The sequence below is a fragment of the Egretta garzetta genome, unplaced genomic scaffold (genome assembly GCF_000687185.1).
Source record: "Egretta garzetta isolate BGI_Z169 unplaced genomic scaffold, ASM68718v1 scaffold425, whole genome shotgun sequence".
Taxonomy (NCBI): Eukaryota; Metazoa; Chordata; class Aves; order Pelecaniformes; family Ardeidae; genus Egretta; species Egretta garzetta.
In genome coordinates, this window is record NW_009259796.1 from 489,730 (window position 1) to 505,376 (window position 15,647).

At 40.5% G+C, this 15,647-nt stretch overlaps 1 protein-coding gene across 1 annotated transcript in view; it reads right to left on the reverse strand.

Annotated features, from left to right (window-relative positions):
* Positions 1-1,030: 1,030 nt before the first annotated feature.
* Positions 1,031-15,647, reverse strand: part of LOC104127104 (SPHK1 interactor, AKAP domain containing) — a 53,086-nt gene continuing 38,469 nt past the window's right edge. The window contains exons 6-10 of the mRNA XM_009639740.2: positions 11,778-15,522; positions 8,079-8,357; positions 4,051-4,103; positions 3,782-3,966; positions 1,031-1,174 (exon numbers count right to left, since the gene is read on the reverse strand). Of these exons, the coding sequence (XP_009638035.1) occupies positions 1,031-1,174; positions 3,782-3,966; positions 4,051-4,103; positions 8,079-8,357; positions 11,778-15,522 (4,406 nt within the window). The remainder of the gene's footprint in view (positions 1,175-3,781; positions 3,967-4,050; positions 4,104-8,078; positions 8,358-11,777; positions 15,523-15,647) is intronic.

Consider the following 15,647-nt stretch of genomic DNA (forward strand, 5'->3'; position numbering starts at 1 on the left):
TAATACTCATTTTGCTTTCTTGTAAGTTACAAAAAATACAGTAAGATTTTAATGATGAGGTGGTACTCTTTTCAGATATGCATTTCTTCACCTTATTAACAATTTATTTGATTAAACTAAAATAGTATTTTTTTCACCGATATGTAGCATGTTACTTAGTGCTTTGAATAGAAGCACTTTAGGTAACAAATCATTGCTCCCTCTTCCCAGGTAGGGACACTGAGGCACGGAGGTGAAATGACTCGCCCGGGGTCAGGCGGCAGCGCTGGGGGGGCTGGGGCCTGGCAGCTTCATCTTTGGGGACACGCAGGGCGCAGCTGCACTGACCTGTGCTGCCGCCAAGCGGGAAGGAATGAGGTTTTTAGGGTAGTAACTGAGTCTAGACTTTATTTCCTTGAGTAGAAGATGGCAATGGGGAACAGCTGTGGAAGAGAAACAATCACATGGGAAGAAACTAGAATGTGTTTTCAGCAGCTTTTTATTGTGTTGTCTAACTGCAAAGTTCCTAAGTGTTCAAAAGTTTTTACCCCTTAGCAGACTATGGGGACTTAAAAATAAAAAAAAAAAGTATTTATGCAGGGACATGGGTGTCTCTAGGCACCCTGGAACACACTCTGATTTTAATAGTTAACCTGTACAAATATTGGTGTGTTAAAACTGAATGTTAGTGTACTATCCCATTTTAGCTGATTGATCTAATCAAATTGATGAAAATGGAACATATTAGATACTGAATTAAGCCTTTACTGTGTAGTCCATTAATTCAGGCAGCTAAAAATCCATCCCCTCCTTGTACAGTACATCCTGTAGCACAATATGTCAGGAGTCCCTCGTGATACAGAAAGAATCAATACACCCTGGTTTCACTGCGCTCCTTGTTCAGTTGTGGAATGGACGTGTGCTGTTTCTGTAGAGTTTGTAAATCTTTCTTTGCTCGTTTTGTTCAGTGATGTTTGGAAATCAGTGCGTTACACAAACCACTGCTTATTTAAACTGGAATAAAACAAAAATGCTGGACAGGTGAACTTTCTTAACCCAATTCGAGGAGCCAATCAAACAGGCTTGGTGTCATCTCTCTGCCCTCCTCACTGAGCTTGCAGTACTGCACCACAGCATGGAAGATATCCCCCACTTTCCAGGACTTCCGTTGAACCAATTGCACAACATCTAAAAACTAAATAAAAAACCAAAACAAAACATGCTTAGGATGTGGTTAACATTTTGCTAAGCTTCTGTTAGAGGAATACCCACCAAACGCTGTACGACCATCCTTTGTAAATGCACTGCTCTAGGAGGGAGTGGGCACTTGGCAATGTAAAGGTTCTTTCTGTTTACAAAACTTAATTCCAAAGTTCCATAGCTCCCTAAAGACTGGTCAGATCACATGAAATTTTCTAAATTAGCTGTGCTCATCAATTATTGAATGTTTATTGCAATGAAAGTAAGAACGGTGGAAGTGAACTTGATAAAGGATCACAACTTTCCTTGTTATCGACAACTCACTGTCAAAATAATGGAAGTGTGACTGTCCGTTTTAAAGAAAAAAAATCCCTCTTCATTATCATTAGCTATATTTTAATTTATAATTTAATTTTCTGTGTTTCCACATGTACATCCCACAGTATTTGAAACATTCACGTAGTCCTGATGAGAGGGAATTCTGGGTAAACTTTGTCACATGAAGGCATTTGCCACAATTGTGGTTGAATCACAGAGAGGATCTATATTTGATTTTTTTCTTTTTTAACTTCCAGATAAACCAGAGGTTAAATATGTGTTCTTAAGCAGCTGTAACAAATCCTGAATTTTGCCCACTTTGTACTTAATAATGGGCTTCATAGTGTCACACATCTGGTCCCATTTTTTTCTGAAGCACATAAATGAAAATCAAAGCTTTTCATTTCTTTGAATTTCACAATCAATATCTAATTAGCTTGCTCCATCTACGTTTCCAGTTTTAAACCACACAAGAAAATATTGTGTGTGTCTAGTTAGTGTAGCTGTTTGCTATTTACATACTGAAGCCTAAACTTTTAATATGTATTTTAATGATATTTAATAGGCACGCGATTTCCAAGAGCACTGTTGTAGGCAGGATGTGCTTCATTATTCTCTAGTGTATTTTTGCAATTGAATTAACTGTTTGCCAAAGCACATGGGTAAAGCTGACAGCTGTTTCTTTAATTAGATGCAATTTGGACTGTTGCTGCTGAATGCATTTTAAATTATGTTTATGATTCCTAAATGCATGTACTCAAGAAAATCAAACAATATCTCCGCTACTCAAAATGATCTTCCCATAGACATTATTTTAAAAGACCAAAATACTGATTTGTAACACTTTTTTCATTAATTGATTTGAATACTGTGTCACTTTTTGTAAGCCTTAAAGTTTGAGCCGTTCTTGCTGACCCTGGAAAACAGGCTGGTTCGGTTTTTCCTGAAATGCTGTAGGTGGCATTTGGTGGTGTCTGCAGTGGAGCACTAACTAGTTGTTCAGGAATAGAAACCGGCTGCACTTCTTGGGGCCATGGTGGACTTCGGTGATGTTCTTGCTGCTCTGGCTTGGACTAAGACCTTGGGAAGTTTCCCAGTTCTGGTAGCCTGCGTCTGTCTGCCTCTCTCTGGAAATAGGTTTCTGCTTTCAGGATGGGGGTTGGCAGAGGCTAAGCTACACCTGAGCAGGAGCGAAAGAGTACTAGCACATGGAGCATGTTTTTATTACTAAGCTGGGGAGATGCTTCATAGTTTCCATAACAATGATGCAAAATATTTCAGTCAGTCTAATTTTCCAAGTAAGAGATGTGCGATTGCTGTTATGGCTGCACTGAAAGCACTGGCTGGCCGCTGCCTGGGCTAAAACTGTCTCTCAGGGTGGCAATAATATAAGGATATGCCTACACAGATTGGTCCACCCTGCATCCCCTCTGAACAGTCAGGCAGCCCTGGTGCAGAAGCCTTGTAGTCTTGCTATGAGAGACACTGAACCTGAGCCAGTACAGGTTATCTTTATTTTGCAGTTACTCTCTTCCCATTCCCTGCTGGGCAGCAATCTTTTTCTGCCAGCACAGTGACTATAAAGCCAGTGCACTTGGCCATGGTAGATCTTGTATAAACATAGGAGGAACCACCAGGCCCCTATGGTACCCTGCTGTACACCCCGCTGCAGCAATTTATAAGCAGCCATGCACAAGTTCTGAGCTGCCAGAGGCTGCCCTAATCGGTGTTGCAGGCAAGGCAGAACCTATATAAGGACTAAGGAATTTCAAAGCTGGAAATCTTAAGTGCAACTTATGTCTTGCATCACAGTCAGCTCTTACTGTCACCTGGTAGCAGAACTTTGTGCATGTGATGTCTGCACTCAAGTGATTTTTATTTTTAAGCTACATGTTTAAACTCCATGTAAGTCCTCTGCAAGCCTTCAAATGCAGCCACATAAAGGACCTTTCCATTAATTCTGCCTCAGGCATTGATACTTAATGCATCCCTGATGTGAAAAAGTGACCAGATTAATCAAAGCATGTTATAGAGATTTTGGAGAAGGTCTCCTGGTGGTACTGGGTTTTGTGCCATGGGCATACTACTAAATGTCTTCTTTCACGTACCTTAAATTCTGACACATTTAATCCTCTCCTCCCTTCCTGTAATAAACAGTAGCACTGCCATCTTGCTGTAATGAAGATGTTTTTGCATCAGCTTTAAAGCTCAGTAACTTCAATAAATCATAACTGGTACTGTGATTAAAGTGAATTAGTAGTATGCCCAATTCTGTAAACACTACCTTTTCAATTCTGTTTTCCTGAGATTTCTTAAAATAGATGGTTGGAATTCCAAGCTCAGAAGCGGCTATCCACTGCAGGGTGGCTCGCAGCTCCACATCGGGGCACTCTGGTTCCAGATCAAAGTTTATCACCAGCAGGTCCTTTTGACAATTGGCTGTTCCCACTGAAAGCCCAGAAGTACTTTCTGGAAAAATAATCCCAACAGTTATTGTGCAATTACTTGTGTTAACTTCAAGTTGTATGCTTTAATTGATATGGTTCAACTTACCCTCTGTATTTTCAGTCGGTTCTTTAAGGAAAACCTTTTCTTCTACTAATTCACTTAGAAACAAACAACAACAAAGTTTATTAGTGATATTTAGGAACAGTCTACAACATTGCTTCATGATGGATAAACTTCTCCCTCAATGTAAGACCTAGAAAACTGCAAGAAAAAAGTTACATAGGATGAAATAATAAAATGAGGAATATATTTCAACTACTTAATCTGTAAATCAGGAAAAGCTATGGGAATTGCAGCATTATTCCTCTAATAGGATGAAGTACTTGTACTGGTTGCACTGTGTATTACATTTCACCAGGATCTTTACAGTTTACATAATGACAAGCAAATGACGTTATGGTAAGACACAGAAAGTCTCATAACCTGGGGGGAAATACTGAACTTCCAACGTCTGGGATTGCAGTGCTATACTCCCTGGCCAAATCTTTTCCAGTTTTGCTTTCTAGTTTAATCTTTCATAGTTAAATACAATCATAACTACCACTGACTTCAACTGCTGCTGGTTTTAAGTATCTTAGCTGTTTGGATAAATAAATTCTGTTCTCACCTTGCAAAAATTTCCAAAGATCTTAATTTCTTATGTACTATCTCTTTCTTGTTAAACTACAGGAAACAAACTCCTGGCATGTGGTCACTGCTTCAGCTTCCATTTCTGAACACAATATCCATGCTTGCGTACATGTGGCAGGAGACTGCAAATTCACTATTGATGTCACAGCTATTGCATTTGTTTCATTGCTCCTGGAGGGATAGCACTTATGGTACATGTTTCCAGACTGTCCCGTTCTGCCCTCAATCGGGGGGAAAGCTGCAGGTGTAAGATTTTGTTTCTAGCATGGGAGGATGCTACTCTTACCACCCTCATTCACAGGATTTCAGAATCTCCCCCAAGGCTTCAAAAAATCAAGATTATATATACTCCTGTAGCAGTTACTGCAAGATGTGAAAGAATAAAATGGCAGCATGCAACATATGGTTGGGCATGACTTATAATGATAGGTGCTTAGTAACTTCCTTCCCATCAGATTTTTTTCCAGTTGTCTGTTTGAACAGCAGATGTATTCTGTGCCCTGACTTTGATTTGTGGGAGTACAAACTTCTCACGCCTATTGGCCAACACCTGAGAATAGCCCCTGAAAGCTAACAAGGGGAGCTGGAAATTTATCCCTTTGGTCCTTGGAACTATAAGGGAGAGGCATCATCTTTAGGAATGTGTGTGGGAGGTATCGCTGCCTACTGTGAAGATGGGACTGTTTTAACAAGGTTAGTCTCAGAGTCGGCAGCTGAGAAAGAATGCATGTAACCCTACACAAACATGAATGCCAGGATTTCTTACAAAAAAAGAGCCTCTTGAAAGCAGGGCAGATGTAGCATAGTCTGGTAGAGAGCTGTGAAGATTTTCTGATGTCAGTGACTTCACAGAGTTCGCACGTTCAGTGCGTGATGTACAGTCCATATACTTCTGCAGCGGCCATGCCCTGACTGCATCGTGACTTCCACCAGCTGGCAGGTTATACCAGGTTTCAGGGTACCAGAATCTTTAGGCAGGTACTTGCACATCTCTTAATAATTTTATTTCATGCCCAGAAAGAGTAGGTAAGATATGCTTTGGGCCAAATCGTTATTATTCTTAGAAAGAATGCTATCATATTTTTTCCTTTGACTCTAATTGATTTTTACTTGCTTGACCTTACTTGCTATTACAGTAAAGATTTGATAATATTTGAAATTATTTGGAGAAGAAGGTTCATACAATGGAAAACCAATACCGCAGAAAATTGTCTTTAGGCAGAGCGGTAGGTGGATCCATATTCTCTTGAGGGATCCACCTGAGCGGGCTTTCCTGTAATCTTTCACTGCCCGGCACTGTCACTCTGCAACAGCCAACTGCATGTGCTTTTTTCTGAAACTTAAGGGCAGGCTCAGCAGCAGGTGCAAAGCAGGACTTGGCACGTTTTAGATGGCATAAATGATTTGCAGTTAAAATTAGACTAAACATCAAGTCTCACTTCAGTAACTACTTACTTAATCATAGGAGAAGATGGCACGTTCTCCTGATAAATTTCCAGGTCCATAATGCCAAGACTGCTAGTTGTACTGCTGTTGCCATTGCTGACAAAGCAAAAGTTTAAATATTAGTGCCAAGCTGCACTGAACATGTCTCCATACATCTTTTTAAAATTTATTTATGTACAAAGCAAAGTGAGGAGGTTGCCCCCTGTTATGCAAAGTTCCACAAAATCAGCTGTGCTCAGCAAGTGGTTCCCAGAATGAAGCACACCGATCTGCTGAAAATAATGAGGCTTTTATTAAAGTAGTTCTAGATGGAGCACGCATCAAGTGATACTGTAAACTGGAGAGGAAAAAAAAAAAAAAGACTATATTCTTGTGAATGGCTTATGCAATGAACATTTGGCCTCAGACAAAAAACCCAGTCTGCCTGAGTCCTTGAAAAGAAAGATTATCAGGTACAGAGATGTCCTGGAAAAAACCTGCAGAGATTCGGATACCTCTGAACATTGTGAGTTATAGCAAGGCATTTGCTTGTCCATCATACTACTTACCTGCTGTTTGACTCCATGCCTGTAACCAGCAGCAGTCTCAGTGTATTACATCATACCCCAAATACTGGCAGGGATCTGATGGAACCCACAGGTACAGTGATGGCCCCTTATGTTTCTGACTACTCTGAAAGACTGAGATTTTAATTAAAACCAGTGCTCGTTGGGACCAGTAATACGTAGAAGTATTCTCTTTGGTTTCTTCACAAGAATGAAGTAATATGCCTGAGAATATTTGGAAAAAATAGTACCAGTTCACTTTTTAACATCATTATAAATTTGACAGTGAATGTTTATGCAGATATTGTAATAGTCTGATGAACAGGTTGTGAATTTGCTGGCTGCAAGTCAATTAGCACAAACAAGTTCTGTGTGGCAAGTCAACTTGAACCACTTAATTTTTACTGGAAAAGCAACTAATAGTATTTTTCCTTTCGTCAGAAGGATTGACTAGACAGTTCCTTTCCCCATCAGGTTCTTCTGAGTCAGTGTCAGCACACTGTGCATTCAGACTGTTCATTTCTGATTCAAGACAGAGCCAAAAGGCACAATGCATTAGCGCGCTCAGACCAAGGACTTTGTTAAAGGTTGGTACTGTAATAACAGGATGAATGCTCACCCACACTGACAGGCAAGCTTTGTTCAGTATTTTTTCAGCTAGCCAACAGTGCACTCTGACAGAGCCTCTTTCTCTTGCCTGCTTCATTACCTTACTGTCTTCCCCCTCCTTGTTGTCTTCATGCCCAAGAGAAAGATGCAATTACTTGACAATATTTTAAAACCTGGTCTAAGAGCATGTGAAGAAAAAGCCTTGCTCAATTCGAATTTGTGAAAGGGCTGAAGTCAAACTAACATCACTTTATATAAACTCTAAGGACTAGATAACATCTTTAAACACATGTCCTGACTTGAATAGGAACAAAAAGCAGCATATTGCAATGGGAGCTCTGGAATTTATGCCTGCTCAGGGGGAACTCAGTCATCCTCTGATCTGCTCCCCTGGGCCAATCTAAGCAGATCAGAGCTCTATCTCTTCTCCCAGTGCACAGATACCTGGTGGGAATAGTCTCATCAATCTCAGCTAAGGAGATGCCAAAATAAACATTATACAGCTAGTAGCATATAAATCAAAGGAAAGACTGCAGCAATTATCTTGTTCAATGGCCCTTTCACTATAGGACTGAGGCACTTGACTGCTGCTGGGAAGTTTTTTCTTTGTCTGAATCTAGGTGCTCACCAATAATAAAAAGACCTGGCTGAGAGCCAGAATGTGGCTAATCTTTTTCCCCTTTTTTAAAAATAAAGAGATGAACTCTCTCTATCACTAGGCTTTCTTTATGTTATTCTGAATAAATTTTGAGCTGTTGGCCCTCATTCCTAATGCAGGGTATTCAAATCATTGGCTTGGTTGATTAGGCCACAGCGTATACTGAGAACAGACAACATGGGTACCTCAGGGATCGCTCGCTGAGCTGTAAGTAGCTACTTGTGTCGTCGGGATTGTCCTCATCGTTAGCTAGCTGGGACCAGCTGCCAGTGCTTTCTTCACTGCTGCTGAGATGGTTTGGAAATTCTTCAGCTGTTTTTGTCTCTCCTATGATTTCAGCATCCGGTCTGCTCTGAGGACTGTTGCTGGTAGGGTGATAAGGAAGGCACATTGATATTGTAATATAGGCAAACAAACTGGACCCATCAATCTTCAGGCAATGCTGCTCATTAAAGTCAACCAAGCTGCAAAATTCTACAGAAGCAAGAGATTGGACAAGCTTATAATTTATACATGAAGGCCAGTTGAACATATGGTCTGAGATGCTCTTAAAAAAGGATCTTCTTGTGACTGCTATAAACAAACATAAAACAAAGTCAGCCTTATATTGAAATATGCATTGTACAAAAAGATTTTACATGTACAAAAAGAACTGCTCGCTGCATAGGCCTATTGCTTAATGCACTTCAGTCAATCAGTGGCTGAAATACGTGGTATATGTTAGCACAGAATGACAGCGTTTCTTGGAAATACACTTTGGCACTAAATCCCTGTTGTACTAATGGGGGAATGAGTTTCTTGCCAGGGTTTTCTACTCTGTTAGCATTGTAGATCCAAAAGAGGTCTAGAATTAAAAGTAGGAAAGTATTGTGGGTTGTGAATCACTAATGACTCTCAGCCTTCTGTGTTTCTTGCGATCTTTGTCCTTCCCCAACCTAAGCAGCAGTGTTCTTTTTCTAGGTAGGTGTGCAGCAGGTAGTCAGAAACCAGACTGAATATGGAGCCCAGATTGAGTTTAGAAAATAGAGAGTTATGGGAAGAATGCTTTACAATTCTGCACACTTGACATATATCACATACACATATTTATATGACACATTATATATACACACAATCCCACAAATGCACACACAAGCAAAAAATAAAAACTATATTTATGGTAACCTTTCAGAGCCAAACTGGATGTTGTGAGACTTACTGTGAGCCTTTTGATATGCAGGCAGAAAAGTGTATCATAATACAAAACCCCCTCTTTTTGGATTATAAGAAAGAATGAATTACATCACTGCAGTGCCAGAATAACAATTAAAGCAAAACCAAAGTGTTGTTGTATTTACTGGATGGTCTGCATTTGCAACTTCGTGATTAAAACAATATAATGTGTCCTGGCACCCCTCTGCAGGATCCCTCTAGAGAAGTTCTTGCCTTCAGACTTTTACCTGTAGTTATGGCTGAGCCACCCTGCCTCTGGTTAGAGCAAGAAATCACCCTAAAGATTCTGTTGCTCCCAAGTAATTAACTTGATTAAGGATATACTGAGCCAATATCATTATAGATACCTCCTTTTGCCATGCTCTCACTCTCAGGACAACTGAGAAGTTGCTGCATTAACGCTGGATGCTAGAGAGAGAGGCAGCCTCCTGTACAGGGAGAAAGGGACTTGTTTGCCTGAGGGCCTCTGCTCTACCGGGCAGCCAGCATCTGCCAGATAACTATGCCTGTCATCCCTGACCCCTCAGGTACAAAACTCATCATCTGTAGCAACGCGCAGGCACTGAGCAGCCAGGTTGTGGGGTAGTGGTGCTATTCAGATTTTTAGTACAGGCAAGCAGCACCTAATACTTGGTCCAAAACACGAGATTTTTGTGGGTGTTGTTACTTGGCATTTTGGGGTTTGTTTCATTTATTATGCAATTACATCTCAGACTAGCGATGCTTTGAACTGACAGTTCCCTACTTCTGAACAGTCAGTTGGAACGGTTTCTGTGTATCTGTGACAGGACTGGGTCTGTTGCACTGCCTACATAGAAGAAACAACCAATTTTTTTTGTTTGTTTGTTTTGTTTGTGTTTTTTGTTTTTTTTTTTCTTTTCTTGCTGAAGACCTCTTATCCAGGCCTGCATGGCTTTTTTTTTTTCCTTCGGGTTTTCTTTTTTTCTTCCAAGTTTTCTTTTTTTCCTCGTAATTGACTATATGCCTGCTTGATATTTTGCCTGGAGTCCTATGTTTCTGTATCTACACTAGCTAGTAATTTCATGTGGTAGTGGTAGATCAAAGCAATTGGTGCTGATGTTTTCATATCTACTTTATATATATTTTTAGGTTTTTACTTCTGCCCAGGTTTGGTCCAGACAGCCATGCCACAGGTGGTTCAAATCCATGTGAAGAACCACTGGAATCTTTGCCTTCCCAGTAGGGGTATGAGCACATCCAGTACACACTTGTGCAGCTTCTAGTTGAGATTTCTTTAAAAGAAATCTGCACTGCACACTGAGCCAATGCATGGAAATGGAGACAGGTTGATTCACTGAACTAAAATGCTCATGCCTCTGGTTATTAATTCTCCCCTACCAATCCTTTTGCTTTAAAATTCCCATAGCCACTTTGGGAACTCTGCATCAAAGGCAGAGGAGAAGTGATTATTAAAGGGCTCATAAACTGTGCAAAAATAACTTCATTTTCAAACAGTCAAGATTCCAAATAGGTAGATTTTTAAATGTCTCTTATTAAAAGCAGGTTGCATTTGAAGGAAGAAGAAGGTTAGTGGGGGAGAGTCAGTATGAAAGAATAGCGACACTATGATAATTATCCACCTAATTGCTACCATACACAGGAAAGTACATGCTTTCTCACTTCAAGCAGAGCCTTGTCAAAAGCCAAAACAAAGCACTGCCTAGAATTAAATGAGCTACAAAATGGTTTCTAACACTAGCACCTGCACTCTTTCTAGCACTCTGAAATAATGGGGTGCTGCAACACTCCAAGTGATTGGCAGTTTAGATACCATTAAAGTAACAGATACGATGAATAAGTATAGTTAAAAATAGGTGATGCCTTGAGAGAGAGAGCCTTGCTCTTAACCTCATAGCATCCCCGGCAATCCTCTACATTTGCACTGCACTCTCATACTGGGCTTACACTTTGCCTTAACTAAAGCAAGTTGCAGATTTCTCAACTAAAGGAGTACAGCTCTAAGAAGAGGGCAGTAAGCTGTGGTATATACTCCATGAAATGAAATTAAAATAAAATGAAATTTTTTTTTTTCTATCTAAATTCTGCAAGAGAAGTCTTGAACCAATGGAGGTGAGGAGTGCTTTTAATTACCTTTTTATTTCCTCCACTAAAGAATTTTTATTACTTGTAGCTCCAGACTGTAAACATAAAGCTGAACTTCAAGCTCTTGGAAGTCTTGTCTTGTTTCCAGGCACACAAAGCATTAATTATTTGAACAAGCACAGCAGAGAACTACAGGTCAAATTCTGCGATTTCTGTCTTACACTAACATGGATTTTTTTTTTTTTTTTTTCAAATTGAGATATCAGCCAGCGCTAAATGAAAGTTCAAACTTTCTCCATCTTTCCTGGCTTGACTATGAAGACTTAAATATCTGTAGAGGGAAAACTTATTTGTCTGTGCAGTATTAGATTTGAATCTCAGAACCATAGTATTGTCATATTCAATGCAAGTTTGCTCCAGAAATCAGCACTGTGATACACAATTGGGTGATTTTATGCCATTAGAAACCTGGAGTCAGAACTTAACCTGTTTATTTCTTTAAAGGTGCTTCTCTTCTTATCTTCTTCATTTATCGAAGTAATTTTTACTGGGAAATTAAAACAAACACCAAAGCAATATGCTGATTGATTTGGTGTTTTGTCACTTACCTGTTCAGCAGTGAACTGGAAACTGTGTGTTTCCCATCAAAAGCTTCTGGAGGTTTTTCTTTGCTTTGATGCTCCTTTCCAGAAGGGCCACATGAAGTTATGGACTCTGAGTCTTTATCTGGCTCATCTCGTTGATCTGTTTCTATCTGAATTAAAGGCACTTCCCTGTGCTGACTTGCAGGGAGGTATCCAGGGCTCTTAATCTGCTCTTTTTCCTCATCCAAATTTGCTCCATCCCTTTTAGGTTTTGATTGAATCTGAGTTGTGCTTTGGGGATGTTTGCTTTCCAGCACATGTTCTCGGCTTGTATAATCAAAGGAATCCTGCTGGACAACAATTAAATTTTTACCACTTTTGACAATATTTGCAGCCAGTCTGTTTGCATATTGTTCCACATGTGGTGGGGAATCACTGTGAAACTGGTCTGCCTCTGCAGCTTCTGCCTCATCTGCTATGATTTTGTTCTTGCGCATTAGAGATTCAATAGAACTTGCCCATGTCTCGTGAATCAACATATCTGTTATCTGGTCAGTCTTGCATCTTTGGTACAGGCATGAATCAGACTTGCAAAGACCTGAAGAAGCCACGGTACTAACTGGCTGTACACTTAAGGAATCTTGGTGATGGTGGGTAAATCCATCTAATGAATTTGCCTTAACTGGGACATTAACTGTTAGCCTAGAGCCTGATGATCTGCTGTCAGGCACTGACGATTGCCTAAAGCAAAAAGGTGATCGTAGAGAGGGTGGTAGCAAACTGCCACACCAGTCCTTTGAGTTCCGAGGGGAAGATATGTTATCTTTGTTTTCCTTTTCTATTTCTCTTAGCATATACCTATAAAATTCTTCTGTTATGCTTTCTGTGCTGGACTGTTTGGATGGGCAACTTGGTCTTACATTAAGATGCCCATTTTTCTTGGCTACCTGTTGCAAAGCAGAAGTTAAGATGTTGTTTGCATTTTTTCCTGCGTAGTAATCCAATAATAAATCAAAACCTCTTCCTTCATTTTCCATCTGGTTCACCATAAATCTTGAAAATTCATCTGTAATGCTTTCACAACTAGACTGCTTTGAGACAGAACTTGTCTGGCTCATAGACTGACCAAAGGTGTTCATTAGGTCTAGGGTATTGAAAGAGGCTTTGGAATCCAAGTCCTCCTCTGGTATGCTCTCACAGCTTGAGGCCTTGGCTCGGCTCCATCTTTCACAGTGCAGCCTGTTCCTGGGGTGGTTTGGACCTTGCCAGATGCTGTCAACCATGGAAAGTTCAGTGAGGTTCATGATCTTGGCAGCCACTTCATTTGCAAAGATATTGACTGAATCTGGTGTGTCCTCAAGGTTAATAGATTCATCTACTACCCGATTCATTAATCTTTCCTTTAGCTCAGGATGCTCATCTGTTTTTCTTTTGATCTCACTAAGTCTAGGTGCCCTGTGCTTCCGAACAACTGAACCATTAGCATGGGTTTCCTTTTTCCTTTTCATGGTTCTGCATGATAAACTCTGGGTCACCAGATACTCATTGCCTCTCTTCCATGCACAGAACCAGGGTTGCTTTCCGTTTGAATTTTCAAGACAAATGGCAGCTATTTCTGTTGCCATAGAGACAACTGTTTCTGCCAATTCTTCTGCAAAATCTGTTATACAATATTTGTCCCTTGAATGTTTCACCTGTAGCACAGGCTGAGAAGGAAGCAAGACATGATTTCCTAATAAAGACAAACTAACCTGAACATCATTATTTAGCACAGCATCACACTTACGCTTGGCCTGGTTTTCTGCGTTTGTGGTGGCACTGGAAGACAGCTGTTCTTGAACACCATGCCTGCATTCATTGTTTGTAAAGGTATTTTCTCTGTCTGAAAATGACTTGTAGTCTTTCTTCTGATGATGATTGTTACTCTGATTTGGGGATTTGTAACAATCTCGTGAGGTTCTTTTCAGGTATCTTTTCTTGGGAGACGTTTTTGCAACAAGTGCATTCTGCCCTGTAGCTCTACCTGTTGGTTCTGAATTCAATGTGGCACTTTCCTTGCTATTTATGTCTTTTGCATTACTTTTCCTAGTGTTTGTGACATTTCCAGGATCATTGCCACCACCAGTGCTGTAGGATGTACCAAATGGCTTAACAGCAGAGTGATCAAGGGGGCTGTGTGGAGTTTCATGTGCTGTTGCCTGTGTTGACCGTCCTTCTGCTCTTGTTACTTTCTCCACTTTTGTGCCCTCGGAAAAGAGAGGAGAACACTCTTCAACTTGTCTTATGTCATTCATCTTTTTGCAAGTGAAATATATTACATTAAAAAGCAACTTGTTTGCAGTCTCCATGAAAATGTCTTGTGTACTTGAGCCGTTTTCTGAATGGGGGTGTAGCTGTCTCTTCTTCCTAACCTCTTCAATAGAATGTCGTAGAATAATATTGGATAAGTTTTGAGCAAGTTCATCCCTGATTACTTCATCAGTGTGTGGAATCCGTGGCCTTGCTGCTGTTTCAATAATTTTTCCATTTATGGATTCCATAAAATGCCCTACATTTTTGTATGTGTTAGGTTTTGTCAAAATTACTGATGCCTCTTTGAGAAGTGCCCCTGCGATGCTATCATTTAGCTTTTCCATGCTGCTTCCTATAGCTATGCTACAATGAAGGGTAATGGCTGCAGAAGTCTGAGCAGCAGACAGAAGTCCACTCGAAGTTGCAGGGTACTTCTCTTCCTTTGTTTCCCCCAGACCACAGACTGCTACAGCACTTGCTACTTGAGTCATGCCACACAGTGCAGATGGAAATGAATATTCTGTGCCAGCGCAGTCATCAAGTAGCTGTGAAGTTGTTGCATGTAGGTCTTCATTATCAACCACTCCACTTTTAGAGTCTGTGGCTTCTTGATCCCATCTGAATTTTTCTGCAGCCTGAGGACTGGAAATGGTTCCAATAACAGTGGCTGCACAAGCCAGAGCCACTTCCAGCGCACTCTGGCCATGTCCGTTTGAATGTTCTTCCTCAAAATAATCTGAAACTTCAGCAGAACTTTCTGATTCAGACCAGTGGCACAGGTTGGGGAAGGCAGTCCCTGGCCAGTCAGGTACATTCTCAGAACTATCTGGACTTTGCACTATGACAATCTTTGGCAGTTCATTCCACGATCGGGAAGCAGATACATCTTCTGACTTACAGGAGCTTCCTACAGAGATGCTGACTGCAGCCTCCTCACTAAAAGTGGGTTGAGACTGTGACAGTCTAATGAATGCATCTTGTAGAACAGATTCTGCTAAATTTGTGGCATACTGACCTGTAGTTGCCTGCTCATTTTGCGAGGGAGGATCAGTTTTCCTGATATCTGCACAATCCTCTCTGTCTGTCTTACTGTCGTGTTTTGCTGTTGGGTCATGAAGAGGCCCCAGCTCCTCTTTAGCCATTTTGGTTAAAGATACATCTTCTAATATGTGCACTGGGCAGGAATTTTCAACCTCATTAGTCAAATTAGTAGTACTAAAGGATGAAGTAGCTGTTCCAGCTAATTCCTTCTGCCACGGTATTTTCTGGTCTGACTTATCTTCAGGTTGTAAGATGCCTTCTTCAGCCACCATGTTCACAGCTTCAGAGACTCTAGTAGCTGCATTATCTCTATTAATGCTGTTCCCTTCAAGAATGAATGGCAACCTGGCTTTTCTGTAGTGGAGATTTTCAAATATCTTTCCTTTATTTTTTTTGACATCTGAAGATGCTTCTGAAGCACTTAATTTTTCATGACCTAATAAAAAAAAATAAGAAATTTGTTTTTGCAGAGTACCCTGTAACTTCCAAAAGAAAACAGCTGCACAACTGTGTAACGCGTTACTGCTCTGTAAACATACTGTACAACCATGTATCCTTGTC